Genomic DNA, 14,940 nt, shown 5'->3' with positions numbered 1-14,940 from the left:
CCCAGATCACTGGATTCCCAGCCTGAGCAAAATGGTGGAATTGTTTTCCAGAGCATGGAAGAAGAGTTTCATTCAGCTTGAAAACCAACCAAATTACAGTAAAATGCAAGCACTGAGACAAGGATCTCCATTCATCTGTACAAATTTTCTCTTTGTAAACAGAGCCTCAGATTCTCCTCAAATCTCATTTCAAATGTGACAGAGTAGCAATATCAGTGATTACAGGAAAAATCATATTACCCAACTTACTACTGACCTGATTTTTTTTTTATTGCAGTTCATTACATTTGACGTAACCTACTGAACTCAATAGTATGAGGTCGTGGTTAGTATGACATTATCTGACATTCTTTACAAATCTATACACAAGCACTCACAGTAATAAGACGCAGGATGTAAATTTCGGGTTTACTGTTTGCCACCCACTTTTACTATCAGATCATTTGACAGAAGAGCTCGCTGAGCTTGTTTACTTTTATCAAAGGAAAGAAATGAAAGCAATCTCAGCAGTGAATTACACACTGAACAGCAATCACATTCTTTTGCATTCACGTCCCATCATCGAGGTCACACAACAGCCAGAGTACAACCCCCTGTACAAAACACATGACTGGGCAAGTATACAATTCCCAGAACTAAACAACACAGAATGAAGGAATGAATACGCTAGGTTGCAGCTTTGGGGAACAAGGATAAAAACAAACTATTAAAAAGGCATTTTTCTTATACCAGAAGTAGATAAAGCATCACTAGAACCATCTTTAATATGAGGATTTGAATGTGGTCACAGTTTAAAGAACTTGGACACATTCAGTTTACACTCAAGAGCAAGAACTTGCATTTATGCCAGTGTATGGTGTCAGAACAGAGGAGGCATTGTCTTTTAAAGAACTTCGGTGAAAATGAAACCGCGTGTTTGTGTGAAGAAAAAGAAAACAATACACAGTCACAAGAAAACAAGATTTGCTTACGACCAAATAGGAAACATCCAGCTTATCGGAAGCAAACAAAAATGAATCGCATACTAAGGACGAAAAAGCAAGAAATTCAAGGAAATGCAAATTAATATCAAATTCTGAGGGGAGTCCGCTAACAGCCTTTTACCACATTATGAACACAAAATAAAGACCAATGAAAACTCAGAAAGCCTACAATTGCAAAAGAACGCCCGATTTTGACTAATTTTAGCTTTTACAGCAAGCATGCTTTTAGATCCATTTTTTCTTTCTTAGGCTCTAGTTATGGACAGTCTTCTTACGGTCAGCTACTCCTTAAACCTTAATACTTTTGAGTTTATTTAATGTGACTTGTATAATGAATACAGCATACTAGAACATGGGGTGAATCTACAAAGGAAGGGGTCTAAGTGCATTTTGAGCACGCTGTCTGAAACCGGCAGGACATGCAAGAGCATATTATACAAGATGTGTGAAATGCAGTGTTATTGTTCATACTGAAATTCAGTTTTATTTATTACGGCGGATGAATACAAAAAGGTGAACAGGTCTCTACTTAGTGAATGTGGCGGTCTTTCATTGATAATGCACATTCAATAGACGTACAGGTTTAAGTTTCAAAAGTTCAACACCATCAGCAACAGCACAGAGACCATCCACTTTGCTTTTTTTATTCAGAGTCTCGTCTTAATCTGTAGTCCTTGTTAAAACCAAAAGAAAGAAAAAAAAAAAAAAAGAAAGAAAGAAAAAGACAGCGCTTGAGTGCGCTCGATTCTAAAAGAAAATAAAGAAGACTCTGTTGGGACAAACTTTTCCATAGGTCCATTTCCTCAGTCGGTTTGTCATCAGCTCATTTATGTAGAGTCCGTCATGTCATCAATAAATGACCCATTTCCTCAAAATTAAATACTTCGAGCAAGGGAAAGGGGTGGGTATGGAGATGAACTTAGGGTGGAGGGAGTTTTTTTTTTCTTTTCACATTTTGCGTGTGTTTGAGGGGAAAGTTAGAGGAAGGGGTAACGGGGTCACTCTTCTGTTCACTCCTATCGGTCCATCTCATCCAGCAGTGGTGTGGCATCTCCAGCAATTGACATGGGTGTGCTCTCGATCATTGGGCTGGGTGACGGGCGGGGAGTCATCCGAGGGGTCTTTTGCTTCCTTCTCTCTGCCTCCTTCTCCTGCAGCCACTGTTCAGCCATTTTACCCCAATCCACAGCTGTGTGGGAACTCGTTCTGAAGGGGAGAAATGGTCAGCAATAATTAGTGGAAACAGGAAAAAAAAAACAAACAAACAAAAAAAAAACACTTGGATTGAAGAAAGTGGTAAAAGAAAATGACCCAAAAAAAACAAACTAAAGAAACATTTAGCACATGCATTCAGGTACTTGGTTTAAAAGCTGTATGCTGGCGGTAACACTGAATGCTTCGCACTGCACTTACTTGGGCTGTGGCGTCCGAACCCTCGAGGAGGAAGACGAGGGTGTGGAAGAAGCATGCTGGTGGTGTCCGTGGGAGGACTGTGGCGTGCTGCTGGGATACTGTGGTGTGGTCATGGCCTGCTGCTGGCCTGGGGTGGTGTATGAGTAGCTTGGCGTCATCATAGGTGTGGCCATAGGCTGCTGTGGTGTAGCAAACACCTGCAGGTCAACAAAAAAAAACAAATTCAAGTTCAATATAAATCACACTGCACTTCATTAAGATGACATGCTCAATCATGGTTAAGCAAATATTGCTTCAGGGTGCGATTCCCGTACATGATAAGCGCTACTGCTGCCTCCTCCCCCGGCGCTACTGCTTCCACTGTATCCATACTGGCTGGAGGCCCACTGAGCTGGAGTAGTGTTGGGATTCTGGCCCTGCCCGGTCACTGCAGCAATGGCATTAAACATCTGGGACGTCATGTTCCTGGGCAGAGCGTTGACTGCTCGAGTTAGGTCTGAAAGCAAGAGTTAAAGAGAAAACAGTTTAAAAGAGGATAAACTGATCAGACAAGGATTTTAAAAAATAAATAAATAAATAAAAGCAATTTCTGTTTGGTTCCTGGATGCAAGACTAACCTGCGATGTTAATGTTGGCTGGAGTTGCATTGACAGATGCTGGTGTTCGCGTTCTGCTACTGCTGCTTGGCGTGATGCCTTTAGACACAAAGAAATAACAACAGATGAATAAACCTGTACTAAACAGACAATAATAATGTACTTCCACCAGATTTCAAAATAAAAATAAAAAATACTGGAAAAAGAGCAGCTTTTATTGACCTGGCACAGGCTCTTGGTAGTGGTCCTTGAACCAGCGGAAGAGGCCATTAACTGTTGGGAATATCTGGGAGCGATACCTAAAGCCATCTGGGGTGATTGTCACATACTCAATCCTGCAGAAACACAAGACAATGCAGCTTAAGACTTTCAAAAAAAACACAGATAGTCCCACAGGTGAAAGTGTACAGTTGTTTAAATGGAGCTTAACTAACTTTGGCTTCCCCCTAGGCTGGTATCCCAGCAGAAACTTTCCTGGCAGGTCTCTGCATGCGGAGATGAAGTAGGGGATAAATGTTGGCTTCTCTTTCTTGGTCCTGATGAGGAGCTCCTCCATTTTCTTGCAAACAAGACAACATGTTCAAAATTTGTTCAGACTAAAAGAATACAAAGACATAAAGAACAGATAATAGACAAAAGAAACCACACCTTCCTCTCTCCACCATTGCACTCCTGGAAGTACTTGTGGCTGAGCAAATCCCGAGCAAACGCTGCCATGGGCTGCACATAACGGGCTGTGATTTCATCTAGATCCTCAAATTCCTGCATGTGGATTAGATCAAAATAAAACTCCATATCAGTATTTACCAGATCAGCCAGCGGTTGGAACATACCCCCAAAACACATTTTCTCCCACCCATATGTAATAAAACGTAAACTGTAATTACTTGACAGGACATCTAACAAATCACAAAGCACTACATTAAAATACTTTAATCTGGTTGCTTACCTCTGTGTTAATCCACAATGTGTGTCCCAGGCTGAAAGCGTTCTCTTTGCCCTCTTCCCGTACGTCCACATGCTGGTAGATCCCATCTGCTACCTTCCAGGTGACTGTTAGATGGTTCTCTCCTTTACTGCTGGGTCTGATCACCACATCACCCTGATCCATTGTCTCCATCATCTTCTCTGCTTGCTTGAAGTTAATGTTGTGGAATGATGGGTGGGCAATGACTCTCTTTATATAAGCTGTGCAAATAGAATAAAACAATTAGAAAATGTTGAAGATGCACAACAATCTATACCCAACTTAAAAGTAAGCAGTACATCAATAACACACAATGCTCCCTAAAAACTTATCATCCTTAGGTCATCCTTATGATATGATCAAAGCAAAGCACAATGTGAAATATCAGTTCGGTGTAATACAATGTTGTGAGGTTGGTGTACTGACTGGTTCTCTGCTGTTTCTTCTTCTGCTCCTCATCGTGTTTAACATCCTCAGCTTCAGCGTCAAAGTCATAGTAGGTGTCCTTGGGAAGCTTCCATTCATTATTTTTGTCAGCCAAATCGGACGTCCTACAAGTGAGGTCCACGTTGAACTTCTCGATGTCAATCTTCATGATACGGCAATGTACTGTCATGCCAACCTAGAAAAGAACAGCAGCTATGACTTACAACTAAAGGCAAAATAGTAATGGGTATACATCGACCAATTCTCCAATCTGCCTCTGAACATCTGATTCACTCTTGGCAGTGTACAACACTGAATGTTTGTAAATATTAATAAACAAGTAAACAGATATTAATCAAATCCATAATAAAAATAAACCCTCACCTTGACCCTTTCTTCAGGGTGCTTAACCACTTTGTCTGAGAGGAATTTAGTTGGGATGAAACCCATGACACCATTGTCCAGACGAGATCTCACACCAATCGCCTGGCCAGGGCAGGAGCCGCTGTCAAAGTGGTTCCAAACCTGAGAAGAAAACCATAACTATTTTGATGGACCATTTTCAATAATACATCAAAAGGCTTACAACTGAGATGCCCCTTCAATCATCAGACACCCTAAAGTTAATCAATTCAGTTGTTAATAAAACTGTAGGCAAAGGCTAATTGTAGTTCTGTTACAAGACTGGTAAAGAAAGGATAGTGCGTGTCTTGCCTCACTGAGCTCAGGAAAGTTATCCTGCTGACAGAAAGGACACTGCCAGAGCCCAGTCTCATCATTACGAATAGCCTGGTCATAACTCTCTCCCTGTGGCCTTCTGTGAGCAATGCCTGTTACAACACTGGTGATCAGCTTGCCTACAGAGGAAGGAGATAAAGAAATATTATACATACATTTATATATTAATAAAAAGAAATGACTGAAAATAAAGATGACAAAAAAAAAAAAAAAAAAAAAAAAAAAAAAAAAAAAAAAAAAAAAAAAAAAAAAAAAATATATATATATATATATATATATATATATATATATATATATATATATATATATATATATATATATATATATATATACACACACACACACACACACACACACACAAAAGGGGTACAATGCCTACCTATATAGAAGGTCTCAGGGGTCTCCTTGGTAAGTAGATTAAAGACCTCCTCTGTGTTTGGGGGTCTGTATGGGGCCCGGAGGTCTTTATACCTACAACTGAGCTCTGCACGAATGTCATACAGTGTGATCCCTTTGTTGCCATAACCCTGGCGTAGCACAAAACACCAACACACAGTATGTAAAATGAACAACGCTTATTTTACACACAAATCTGAATAGTCAGTCAAATACAATTGATTAAATCAACATAATTTGAGTTGAATAGCTGGAGTGCAAAAGATTCAGGTACAACTTCAAAACATGCATATGTCTGCTGGATAAAACAGATCTGCTTAGTGGTTGACTCACCTGTCTTTCCAACTCCTCAGCAAAGGCATCTAAGTCAAGGTCTTTCAGCCTCTCTGGGTTCTCCAGGATCTCCTCCAGTGCTCCAGCAGGGTTAGCATCCTCTGCCGATTCGTCATATTCCAGAGCATCCACTGCCATTTTACGTGCCCATTCGTAGGTTTCAGGGTGCACGCGAGAACCATCTAGAACCTCGATGTAGGAGTCAGTGCTACAGAATGAAAGAATAGAAAACAAGTCAGATATTGAACAAATCGACCAGCGGAAAGCAAAAAAAAAAAAAAAAAAAAAAAAAAAAAAAAAAAAAAAAAAAAAAAAAAAACACAACACCTGGCCAGTTATCAGACAGCTCACCTGTCCCCGAGTGAGGCAGTATCAATCTTGATGAAGCCTGCACAGTTGATAAACACTTTGGGTCCCATATGGCACATGGTGACCAACTGCGTTCGATTTTCCAGACGAGTGTTGTTCTGTTTCAGAATCTGGTTGAAAACGTGGAGAGGGATCAACTTAACCGCCAAACAATTTTTTTCAACCAGTGACAAGAAATCTGTCCCTCTCTTACAGTATGCACACACACACACACACACACACACACACACACACACACACACACAGGTTACTTACTTTGAGAAGATGTGAGCCTTTTCTTGGACCCAAGCCACAGACATACTGGACCAGGCTCTGTGTGTAAGGATGAGCAATGGCTCGATTCACATCCACGCCAACCTCATTCACTCGGTTAATGAACTCACAGTAGAGAGCGCCTAGCAACTCCTCCTTTACCACATGTTCCTGGAAAAAGTCGAAGCACCAATGACAGACAAACCAAGTAAAAATCTTTCATTTCATCTTTCACTTCCAGAACTTTCAATATCTAACAAGTACACAGGAGAGGGTATAGTACCTGTAGCGGATGCAGTTTGAGACAGAGGATATCCTCATCACTGCTGCACACCTGGGCAAACTCAACCAAGGGGTCCTGAATCTTGCGAGCCACAGATACAGCCTGACGGAGCAGGGGAGGGTAGTCCCTGAAATCCGTCTGCGAGAGAGAAACAATGCTTACATCAGTAAAGAGCTTTTACTGAGATATTACAATAAGCAGTTGTTAGGATTCTGACATGGATTCGAATAGGTCACCTCAGACTTTTTGCTGTTCATGTACAGTGTAGCCAACTCATTGTCCACCAGCTCAACTCCCACTGCAGGCAGAGAAGAATCTTGTTCAAGCTCAGCGACTGTACGCTTGATGTCCTCCATCAGCATGTGAGCATCCCTACAAGGAGTAAGGCAGAAGTGGTAACTGAAAGGAGTCTACACTTATCACATTAGTGAAATTACTGACAAATGTAACAAAAAAGCCACTTTAAACCTTTCTGGTCATAATTAATGTGTTTGCTAGCATAGCCACATGCTATCATCAGCATTATTACAGTCAGCATGAACTAGATGTATAGCCATTTGATTGATAGACTGTCAAATCACTGAACTTGTCTTGCCCAATGCTGGTCACTGAAAGAACAGACAAAGCCAGAACAGAGACAATCATCATTTGCGTATCTTTTTAGTGTGCCAGGCAATAAAGCCTAATTGATTCCATCTTGGCAAAATTCATGTGTGTACATTTGAGATGTCATTTAACCAAAGGAACCTGAAGACAAAAATACAACATGAACATTACATGAGAATTTGCACGAGTCAGGCAAATCTTCACACAAAGCAAAAACGCTTACCGATTTTCCCCAGCAACCGCAACTACATGAGGTTTCTTACTGAGAAGAAATTTCTTCAGGTTTTCGATGTCTTGAATCTAAACAGAAAACGCAAATATATAAATATAATGCAAATTAAAAGAAAAAGTCTTAAAAGAAAGGGTGAAATTATAGCACACTGAGAATTTAATTTAAAAAAAAATTTTTTAAACCTTCTTCTCTCGTTCATCTTCCCTCCATGCATTCCTCCTCTTCAAGAAATTAGGAAGTCTGAGAAAATCCACCACCTCTCCTTCACCATTGATCAGAGCGCAGAACACAGGTGTGTCTCTACAGGAAAACACACAATGCATTCAAATATTTATGGGAGTAAAATATAAACTGCAAAGCTAAGAGATTGTACACAGCAGATGAGCTTCTCTTGATCAATATCTGTGGTTTTATCTGACTGCAATGATCAGACTTCTAAGTACCTGCCGGAGGCGAAGGCTACTCCCAGCACACGAATACCCTTGCCCTGAGACTCATCCATCAGGTCATCGTCCTCCTCTATCTGCTGGTCTGGACGGTATGGAGCCACCTTCAGCCAGTTATACAGTTTCCTGCAGCATGACTGGACAAAAACACACAAAAAGACTTAATGCTTTGAACACTGTTTTAAACTGCATTTATTATATATAAATAAAACTTTAAGCCAACCTTGACAATATTGTCCTTGGCCTCAGCAACAAGCTTATTTTTGAGCTCCTTGGCCATCTGAGGATAGAGAAACTGCTGGAGGGCACGCTCGATGGCCAGCATTCGCTGCTTGTTCCACTCCTGCACCTGGTGACTGAACTCATCTCTGTAGTAGAACTGCTTTATCTCGTCAAAGTATGTCTGATCACCCCCATACCTGCACATGCAAGAAACCATATATGTGAATGACTTCATTGCATGTATTAATTTAATTTCAGCATCAATTAATTCCATCTGGTTTTATCAGACAAAGGCGCAAGGCTCAGAGTTGCAAAGTATAGTTTTACCCTTTAACTCCAACCAAGTCAATGCAAATGTCTATAGCGAGCAGCCCTTCGTCCTCTGCCATGCACATCTTCAAGAACTGATCTCCACTCAGCTCCTTCACAGGTTTGTTCTTCAAATACTTGAAGGAATAGGCATAGTGTGCTTCATCAACGTCCTAGGGCACATAAAAACTGAGATTAAACCTAACAGGCAAAAGCAACCCAACAAAAGCTGAAATGAAAATTGGTCAGGAGCAAATGTGGCTAATACATCTGTCAATAAATCAAACACAATAAAAACACAAGCAGAGCCTAATATATTTACTAATGGTCTAGCAGAAGCACTATTCAAAACAGAATTAACATCTATAGGGAGGTCCTAACGGGACTGTAACCATGCTACTCTGCCAATACCCTTTCCTTGATGACATGCATAGGGTAAAACAGAATACAGATTACGATCAGAAGATAAAAGAAAAGAAATTAAGAAATCTGACCAAAAACTACATCTCAGAGTATTTACAGTCCTTGGCCTTGAAGTGTGTCTGGGAACTTACCTTCTTGCCCTTCTTAGTGGGCTTGATGTTGATTTTGGCCCTTTCCTGGAAGGTCTGTCTCAGCACGTGTCTGACAAGAGGTTCGCGGGCAATCTGCATGGCAACCATGTAGCGGGTGCCTTCCAGAACAGCTTCTGGAGTGCTGAACTGGCTGTGAATAGCAAATTAATGAATGTAAAAATTCAAAAGCAACCCCTTCACATTACAAAAAGAGACCTGGCTCATTTTATTTGTCAGGAGGTACTTTTAATAATTTACTCCAATGCGCAGTCAGTTACCTGCATACATAGTCCTTGGCCAGCTCCAAAGGCTCTGCAGGGAACTGCTCAGTCTCGTGTCTCTGGTAACTGTCACGCAAGTTCTCACCAAACTGCTCAGGAGTGAGACCAAACTTCTTAGCCAGCCCATCTGCAGGTGAAAAACACCATGTGTAAAAGTCAGATAGGAAAAAGAAACTATTGGGAGATATAGTAGTATGTCTCATATGAGAGATATAGTGTAGGTCTTAACAGTTGCCGGTCCACATAGAGCAGAAGGCAGCACACAGATTCTTTTCCACAACATCTTTGATTACTAGTTTGTATTGACTGTCTGAAACACCCTACCCTTCCCCATATGCTAATGCCTGCAGTTCCAAAAGTGAGTGTTAATTGTTAACAGAAGTTAGATCAGGACAATGACATACCAAGTCCAGCAGTCTGGCAGATGCTGTACATATCCCTGCGGGAAGCTTGTTTCAGATCTGGGCCCTTCTGCTCCTCTTCCTCCTCCTCTTCCTCTTCTATTTCAGCTTCCTCACCTAAAAGAAAACACCACATCAAATCAGACCTTCTCATTAGTTCATAACCATCTAGCTATTAAAACAACACAGCATTGCTTTCAGAAGCCCATAAAACCTATTCCATCAGAAAACAGCTGTACCATCTTCCTCCGACACCTCCTTGATCTTCTTCAGCTTCTTTTTGGTGGTTTTGGCTGAATTCTGCATTCTGGGAATGTCTCGTCCATAGTAGAGCAGAAAGTGGTTGTAGACGTCACTGAGCTCATCCATAGACTGGACGTCTTTAAGTCTGCCACAGTAAACAACATTTTAAATAGGTATCAGTAATTAACAGTTCGTGGTTTGATTCAGAAAATTAAGACCAAGATTAGATTAATGCACAAAAATGAAATTCTAGGGCAAAACAAACAAGAACTTTTACAATATTTTTGTAATTAAAGAAAGTTATAGATTAATTGTTTTCCCCATAGGACAAAACATTGTGGACAAACTGTGTACATAAAACATTTGTAAAATGATTACAAAATGTAGCCAATATGAAATCCAAAACCCACAACTCTTTGGAACTGTTTGTGATTACAAATCACAATCATTCAAACGATTTTTAGAATAAACTGATACATAACTAAGGCGCTTGCTATGGAATAGAATCTCTACCTTTCCATATCAGCAGTGTCCAGAGGACGAACAGCATCAGCCAGTGGCTTATCAGGGTCTGCAGAGATCTGTTCAAACTGATATGACTGCATTTTCTGGAAAAGACGTGTCAGGTTCTGCTTGCGGGTCTTCAGCTGGGTCCACTGAGAAAAAAGAAAATGGTTAGAAGGGAAGTATGCAAATAGTCGTTCTATAAAGACAGTATAAAATGAGTTGTCATAAATGATTTTAACTTACCTTCTCATCCCACTGCCAGACCTTCCACAGATCATTAATGTTGAGCTCTGGTTCCACATATTCCTTCCTGTAGAATGCAATAAAGGGAACCTAGAAGCGGGAGGGGGTGAAGACACAGGGGGAGGGTTACATTATGTGCATTGTTCTAGTTATGCATCGGCAGTGTGTACATGTGTTAGTGTAATAGTCTTGTAGGAATGAAATCTGTGGTACTGAAAATAATGACTGACATGATGGCAGCATATTAAACAGATTCACTACAGTGTCTTTGCAACTACTGCCTTACCATAAATAGCACAAATAAAGAGAACATCCAAGAAGTCATTTGTTGATATCTTCACATTACCTCAAAGTGCTGGTTCCTCATGAAGTTAAGGGCCTCTTTGATCTTTGCGATGGTACTGGGGCCTCTTCTGCTAAAGCTTGTGGTGGTTCCACGGTCTAGATAGTCTGTACTCTCCTGGAAAACAGTGCACAGGAGAGAAATGTGGTCATATATACAGAAACAGTTGACAACGTATGAAGGATGCCTAATATAATAGGAAACTTGTTCATACCTGCATGGAAATGGTAGGTGTGGAGAAAGCATTCCTGTAGATCCATTCAGCTTCCTCCTCCAGCTCATCATCCTCAGCAGGTTTCACAGGTATAGCACGCAACTAGAGACCACAATCATACAAGACAAGCATTAAATAAGAAACTGACAGAACCTATAAAAGGTATGCAAACTGGCAGCGGAGGTTTTAGGATTACTGTGTATTCCATACATACCTGGAACCTCTCTGGCATGTCTGTGGATCGTATTTCATTATCCTGGTCAGTCATGTGGCTGCTCTCAAGCTCACTGGGTTCATAGATCTCAAAGATGCTGCGGCGGCCTACTCTTCTCTTGGTCTGCTTCTTTGGACGATCCCATGCTTCGTCATCTTGGTCCTCTTCTTCCTCCTCAGCATGATCATATGCCTCGGTGTCAAACTCGGCAAAGTCAAAGTCACCACCAAAAATCTCTTGAGCTTCTTGTAGAGCACTATATGGGAAGAGGTCACAAGAGATCAAAAGGATGTTAAAGCATGGAATGGACAGGTCTGCTAGACCTTTATGGCTTTCTTTATTATTTGTAGGCACTTCAGAAAACATGAGCTGTGACAGACACTACTGCTATGGTTACTTCTGGCTGCTTGTAAAAGTAACAAACAAAAACCTAGCAGCAATATTTGCCCTCATCAACCCTCAGCAATACTTGTGCCAGAACAAATGCCAGAACATGGTCAGTCACTGTATTCTGTTAACATAATTACTATGAAGAGGTAAACATTCCCTTTATTGCTGAATTAACCATAGATACAGAAATACCAGAGGTCTTGAAGGTAATGTATTCAAAAACATAGAAATTATTACTCACGCATCAGTGTATCCAGTAAATTTCTTTCCCTTCTTTTTCGTGATGGGTTGTCCATCATCATCCACAATGAAATCATCAATGTCTGCAGAGATGTACACAAAGTACCAATCAGACCCATTTTGTGGATTATACTGTGAACATCATAGTATAAACAACAAAAACTGGACCCTGGCATTTAATTACAGAATGTAATGAAGTTTAGTTTCAACATCTCTCCCACCTGATTCCTCCTCCTCTTCATCTTCTTCATCCTCCCCTTGATGGAGCCTTTCTACAGTTTCTCCTTCTTCCACCTCTCCATCACCATCTCCAGTAAAGATCTCATCTGCAATTAGGTCTTTCTCATCATCTTCACCTTCGTCATCCATAGTTTTTACTCTGGAGTACTTCTTTTTCTGCAGCGATAGAACAGATCAATACAAGTCTTTATCTTGTCACTTAAAAGCATGAGACAATCTTAAGAACTTCACTGACTGATGACACTTTGTAGCTAATCCATATTTACTACTATTAGCAATAATAAACACACAGCTCTATGATCAGAGCATCAGTCTAGTTTTAATTGTTATTCAGCTTTTCCTTTGTGATGCTTATGCACACAACCTACCAAGACTCACCCTCAATAAATTACATTAGTGACAGCGATATGCTTACCTACACAACCCTTTTTTGACATTTTTTTTTATATATTTGAACTACTTAGTTGGTATCCATGACTTGTTTGTCAATGCATGCTACATTTTTTTTTTGCTTACTTTATGATGGAAATGGGAAGGCTAGCTTAGAAATATGGCTTTAGCTGACTTACCCTCCTCTTTACTTTGACCCCCAAGTTTTCTTCAATGAGGTCCAGATCATCATCATCCAGACAGTCGTCATAAACTAGCATAGAGAGACACACATCATAAAGATCTAGCTTCTGCACAAAGCATTTAAGAAGTGACTTATTAAAACCTACAAACAACAAATTAGTTCAGGAGCAGAAGATTTAGGATTCACATGTTTATAAGATTTTTCCAGCCATTGCAAAGCATCCATGTTAAGGTATTAAAAATGTTTTTTAAAAGGTTTAGCAAGAAAAACAAACAAAAACAACAAATCCGTCTAAGCAAAAGCTGGTTTAAAATCCACACCGGCACCTACCGCGCTTTCTGCGTCTATGACGGACCTCCTCTCCAGAGTCACTGTCGTCTCCTCCTCCTCCTCCTCCACCACCACCACCACCACCACCACTTCTGTTTCCATCCTCCTCTTCGTCCTCCTCCTCCAATTCTTCATCATCACCACCATCATCAATAAGCCCCCTCAGGTTTCCATGTTCATCCTGATCTTCAGTGTTCTCCTCTTCCTCTTCTACAAACACAGTTTGCAACAGAAACCTAAACGCACACATACTGGTGCAGCCAGTCCTTAAACTTCCAATAAACGCATTTCAATGAATACAAAAACCCAAATGCTCACCATCTTCGTCATCTTCCATAAACCTCTGAGTCTTTTTTGGTTTCAGATCCTTCTCCTCAAACTCCTCCTCGGACTCCTCTGCCTCGCTCTCGATGAAGTCAGACATGTCTGCAAGGGCTTTAGAAACACACAAACAAGTCAGCAGAGGTCCTATACAAACCTCTGGTGTGGAAGTACTTCTTACCTCTTAAGTCTAACCAGCAGCATCGTCCTAATAAAGGGTTAACAGGCACTACGATTAAGATGCACACACAGGAGAAACTCGGGCACGTTGCAGACAGTTTAATCCTACCAACAAAGTAATTCGTGTGCCAACATTTTACTGACACCAGATCACCAGGGGAGGGCAAAAACGACCGGCGTAACAAGAGTTTAGCTCAACATGGTCCCAATGTTACCCATCAATGTTTCTTTGCTTACAGAATAATCTAACGTAGTCTCCTGAAGCTGAAGCTTAATCTTTTGATTAATAATATACGGGATAAACACCACAAGGTCTTAGCTAGCTAGCTAAGTAACACGGCATGGAGTAAAACACTGGAAGATCCAGGTGTTGCTTGACGCAGTTTCTTTCTGGCATACCGCTAGCGCGCTAATGCTACCCTACACACATGAACACTGATTAGCCAGAAAACCAAGGATTCCGAAAGATAACAGTAAAGGGGTACAGAGAAAATATTAGAAACCCAACTAGACGCTGGTGCTAACCAAATCCTGATAACAACGTAAAACGACGACTGAAGAAAACGTGAGCTACCGTGTGTGTGAGAGCTCTGCTGAAAACAAGGCCTTCGGCGTTTAGCAACGAGGCTAGCTCCACAGGCAGGCTAGTGCTAAGCAAGTCAGCTAATCAAACTACATAAGAGCGACGTTTTCACGATCTCTGATGATTTTCAAAGACACAAAGAAACACACTTACGTTCCCTTGAGACGTCTCTTGGTTAAAATCTCGATAATACAGCCAGCGGTGAAGTAACGCTACGCTTAGAGCAGCTAACAACAAAAATGGCTGAGAGACGGCAGCGTGATTTTGATTCCGGTATGGAGTTCAGGAACGTCCGGTCCGCTGTGACAACTCTTAAAACAGACGGGATTTGGAGTTGTTCACCGTAAAGGCAGATGAAAAACAATCTAACACAGAAAAATTAAAACATGTCCGCATTAAGCTACAAGTGGTCGAAACGAAATGGCGATCTGAACGGACGGTGGGACCGAGGGTCTCCTTTGTGACGAAAGACTCCACTCCACACGTGGGCGCTGCGCTCCAGCAGAGCGGC

The 14,940-nt window shown here is 41.0% G+C and overlaps 1 protein-coding gene across 1 annotated transcript; it reads right to left on the bottom strand.

The window, feature by feature from the left end:
* Positions 1–245: 245 nt before the first annotated feature.
* supt6h (SPT6 homolog, histone chaperone and transcription elongation factor) lies at positions 246–14,898 on the bottom strand. Its single transcript, XM_072661739.1, has 37 exons — positions 14,583–14,898; positions 13,664–13,780; positions 13,346–13,555; positions 13,011–13,084; positions 12,423–12,597; positions 12,203–12,284; positions 11,572–11,827; positions 11,358–11,459; positions 11,147–11,260; positions 10,801–10,890; positions 10,564–10,706; positions 10,047–10,195; positions 9,811–9,924; positions 9,404–9,533; positions 9,126–9,276; positions 8,590–8,744; positions 8,264–8,459; positions 8,038–8,177; positions 7,777–7,894; positions 7,586–7,662; positions 6,993–7,128; positions 6,757–6,894; positions 6,477–6,644; positions 6,204–6,331; positions 5,853–6,060; positions 5,503–5,650; positions 5,100–5,242; positions 4,770–4,910; positions 4,386–4,581; positions 3,942–4,180; positions 3,641–3,754; positions 3,427–3,551; positions 3,215–3,327; positions 3,014–3,091; positions 2,711–2,892; positions 2,397–2,593; positions 246–2,189 (listed from the first exon to the last, which is right to left on the bottom strand). Exons 2-37 carry the CDS (start codon positions 13,767–13,769, stop codon positions 2,000–2,002), a joined length of 5,226 nt encoding a protein of 1,741 aa, XP_072517840.1. The 5' UTR covers positions 13,770–13,780; positions 14,583–14,898; the 3' UTR covers positions 246–1,999.
* Between the last annotated feature and the right edge of the window lie 42 nt (positions 14,899–14,940).

This window comes from Salminus brasiliensis, chromosome 18 (genome assembly GCF_030463535.1).
Source record: "Salminus brasiliensis chromosome 18, fSalBra1.hap2, whole genome shotgun sequence".
Lineage (NCBI taxonomy): Eukaryota > Metazoa > Chordata > Actinopteri > Characiformes > Bryconidae > Salminus > Salminus brasiliensis.
The sequence above is the reverse complement of the archived record's forward strand: the minus strand, read 5'-3'. Positions and strand labels throughout refer to the sequence as shown.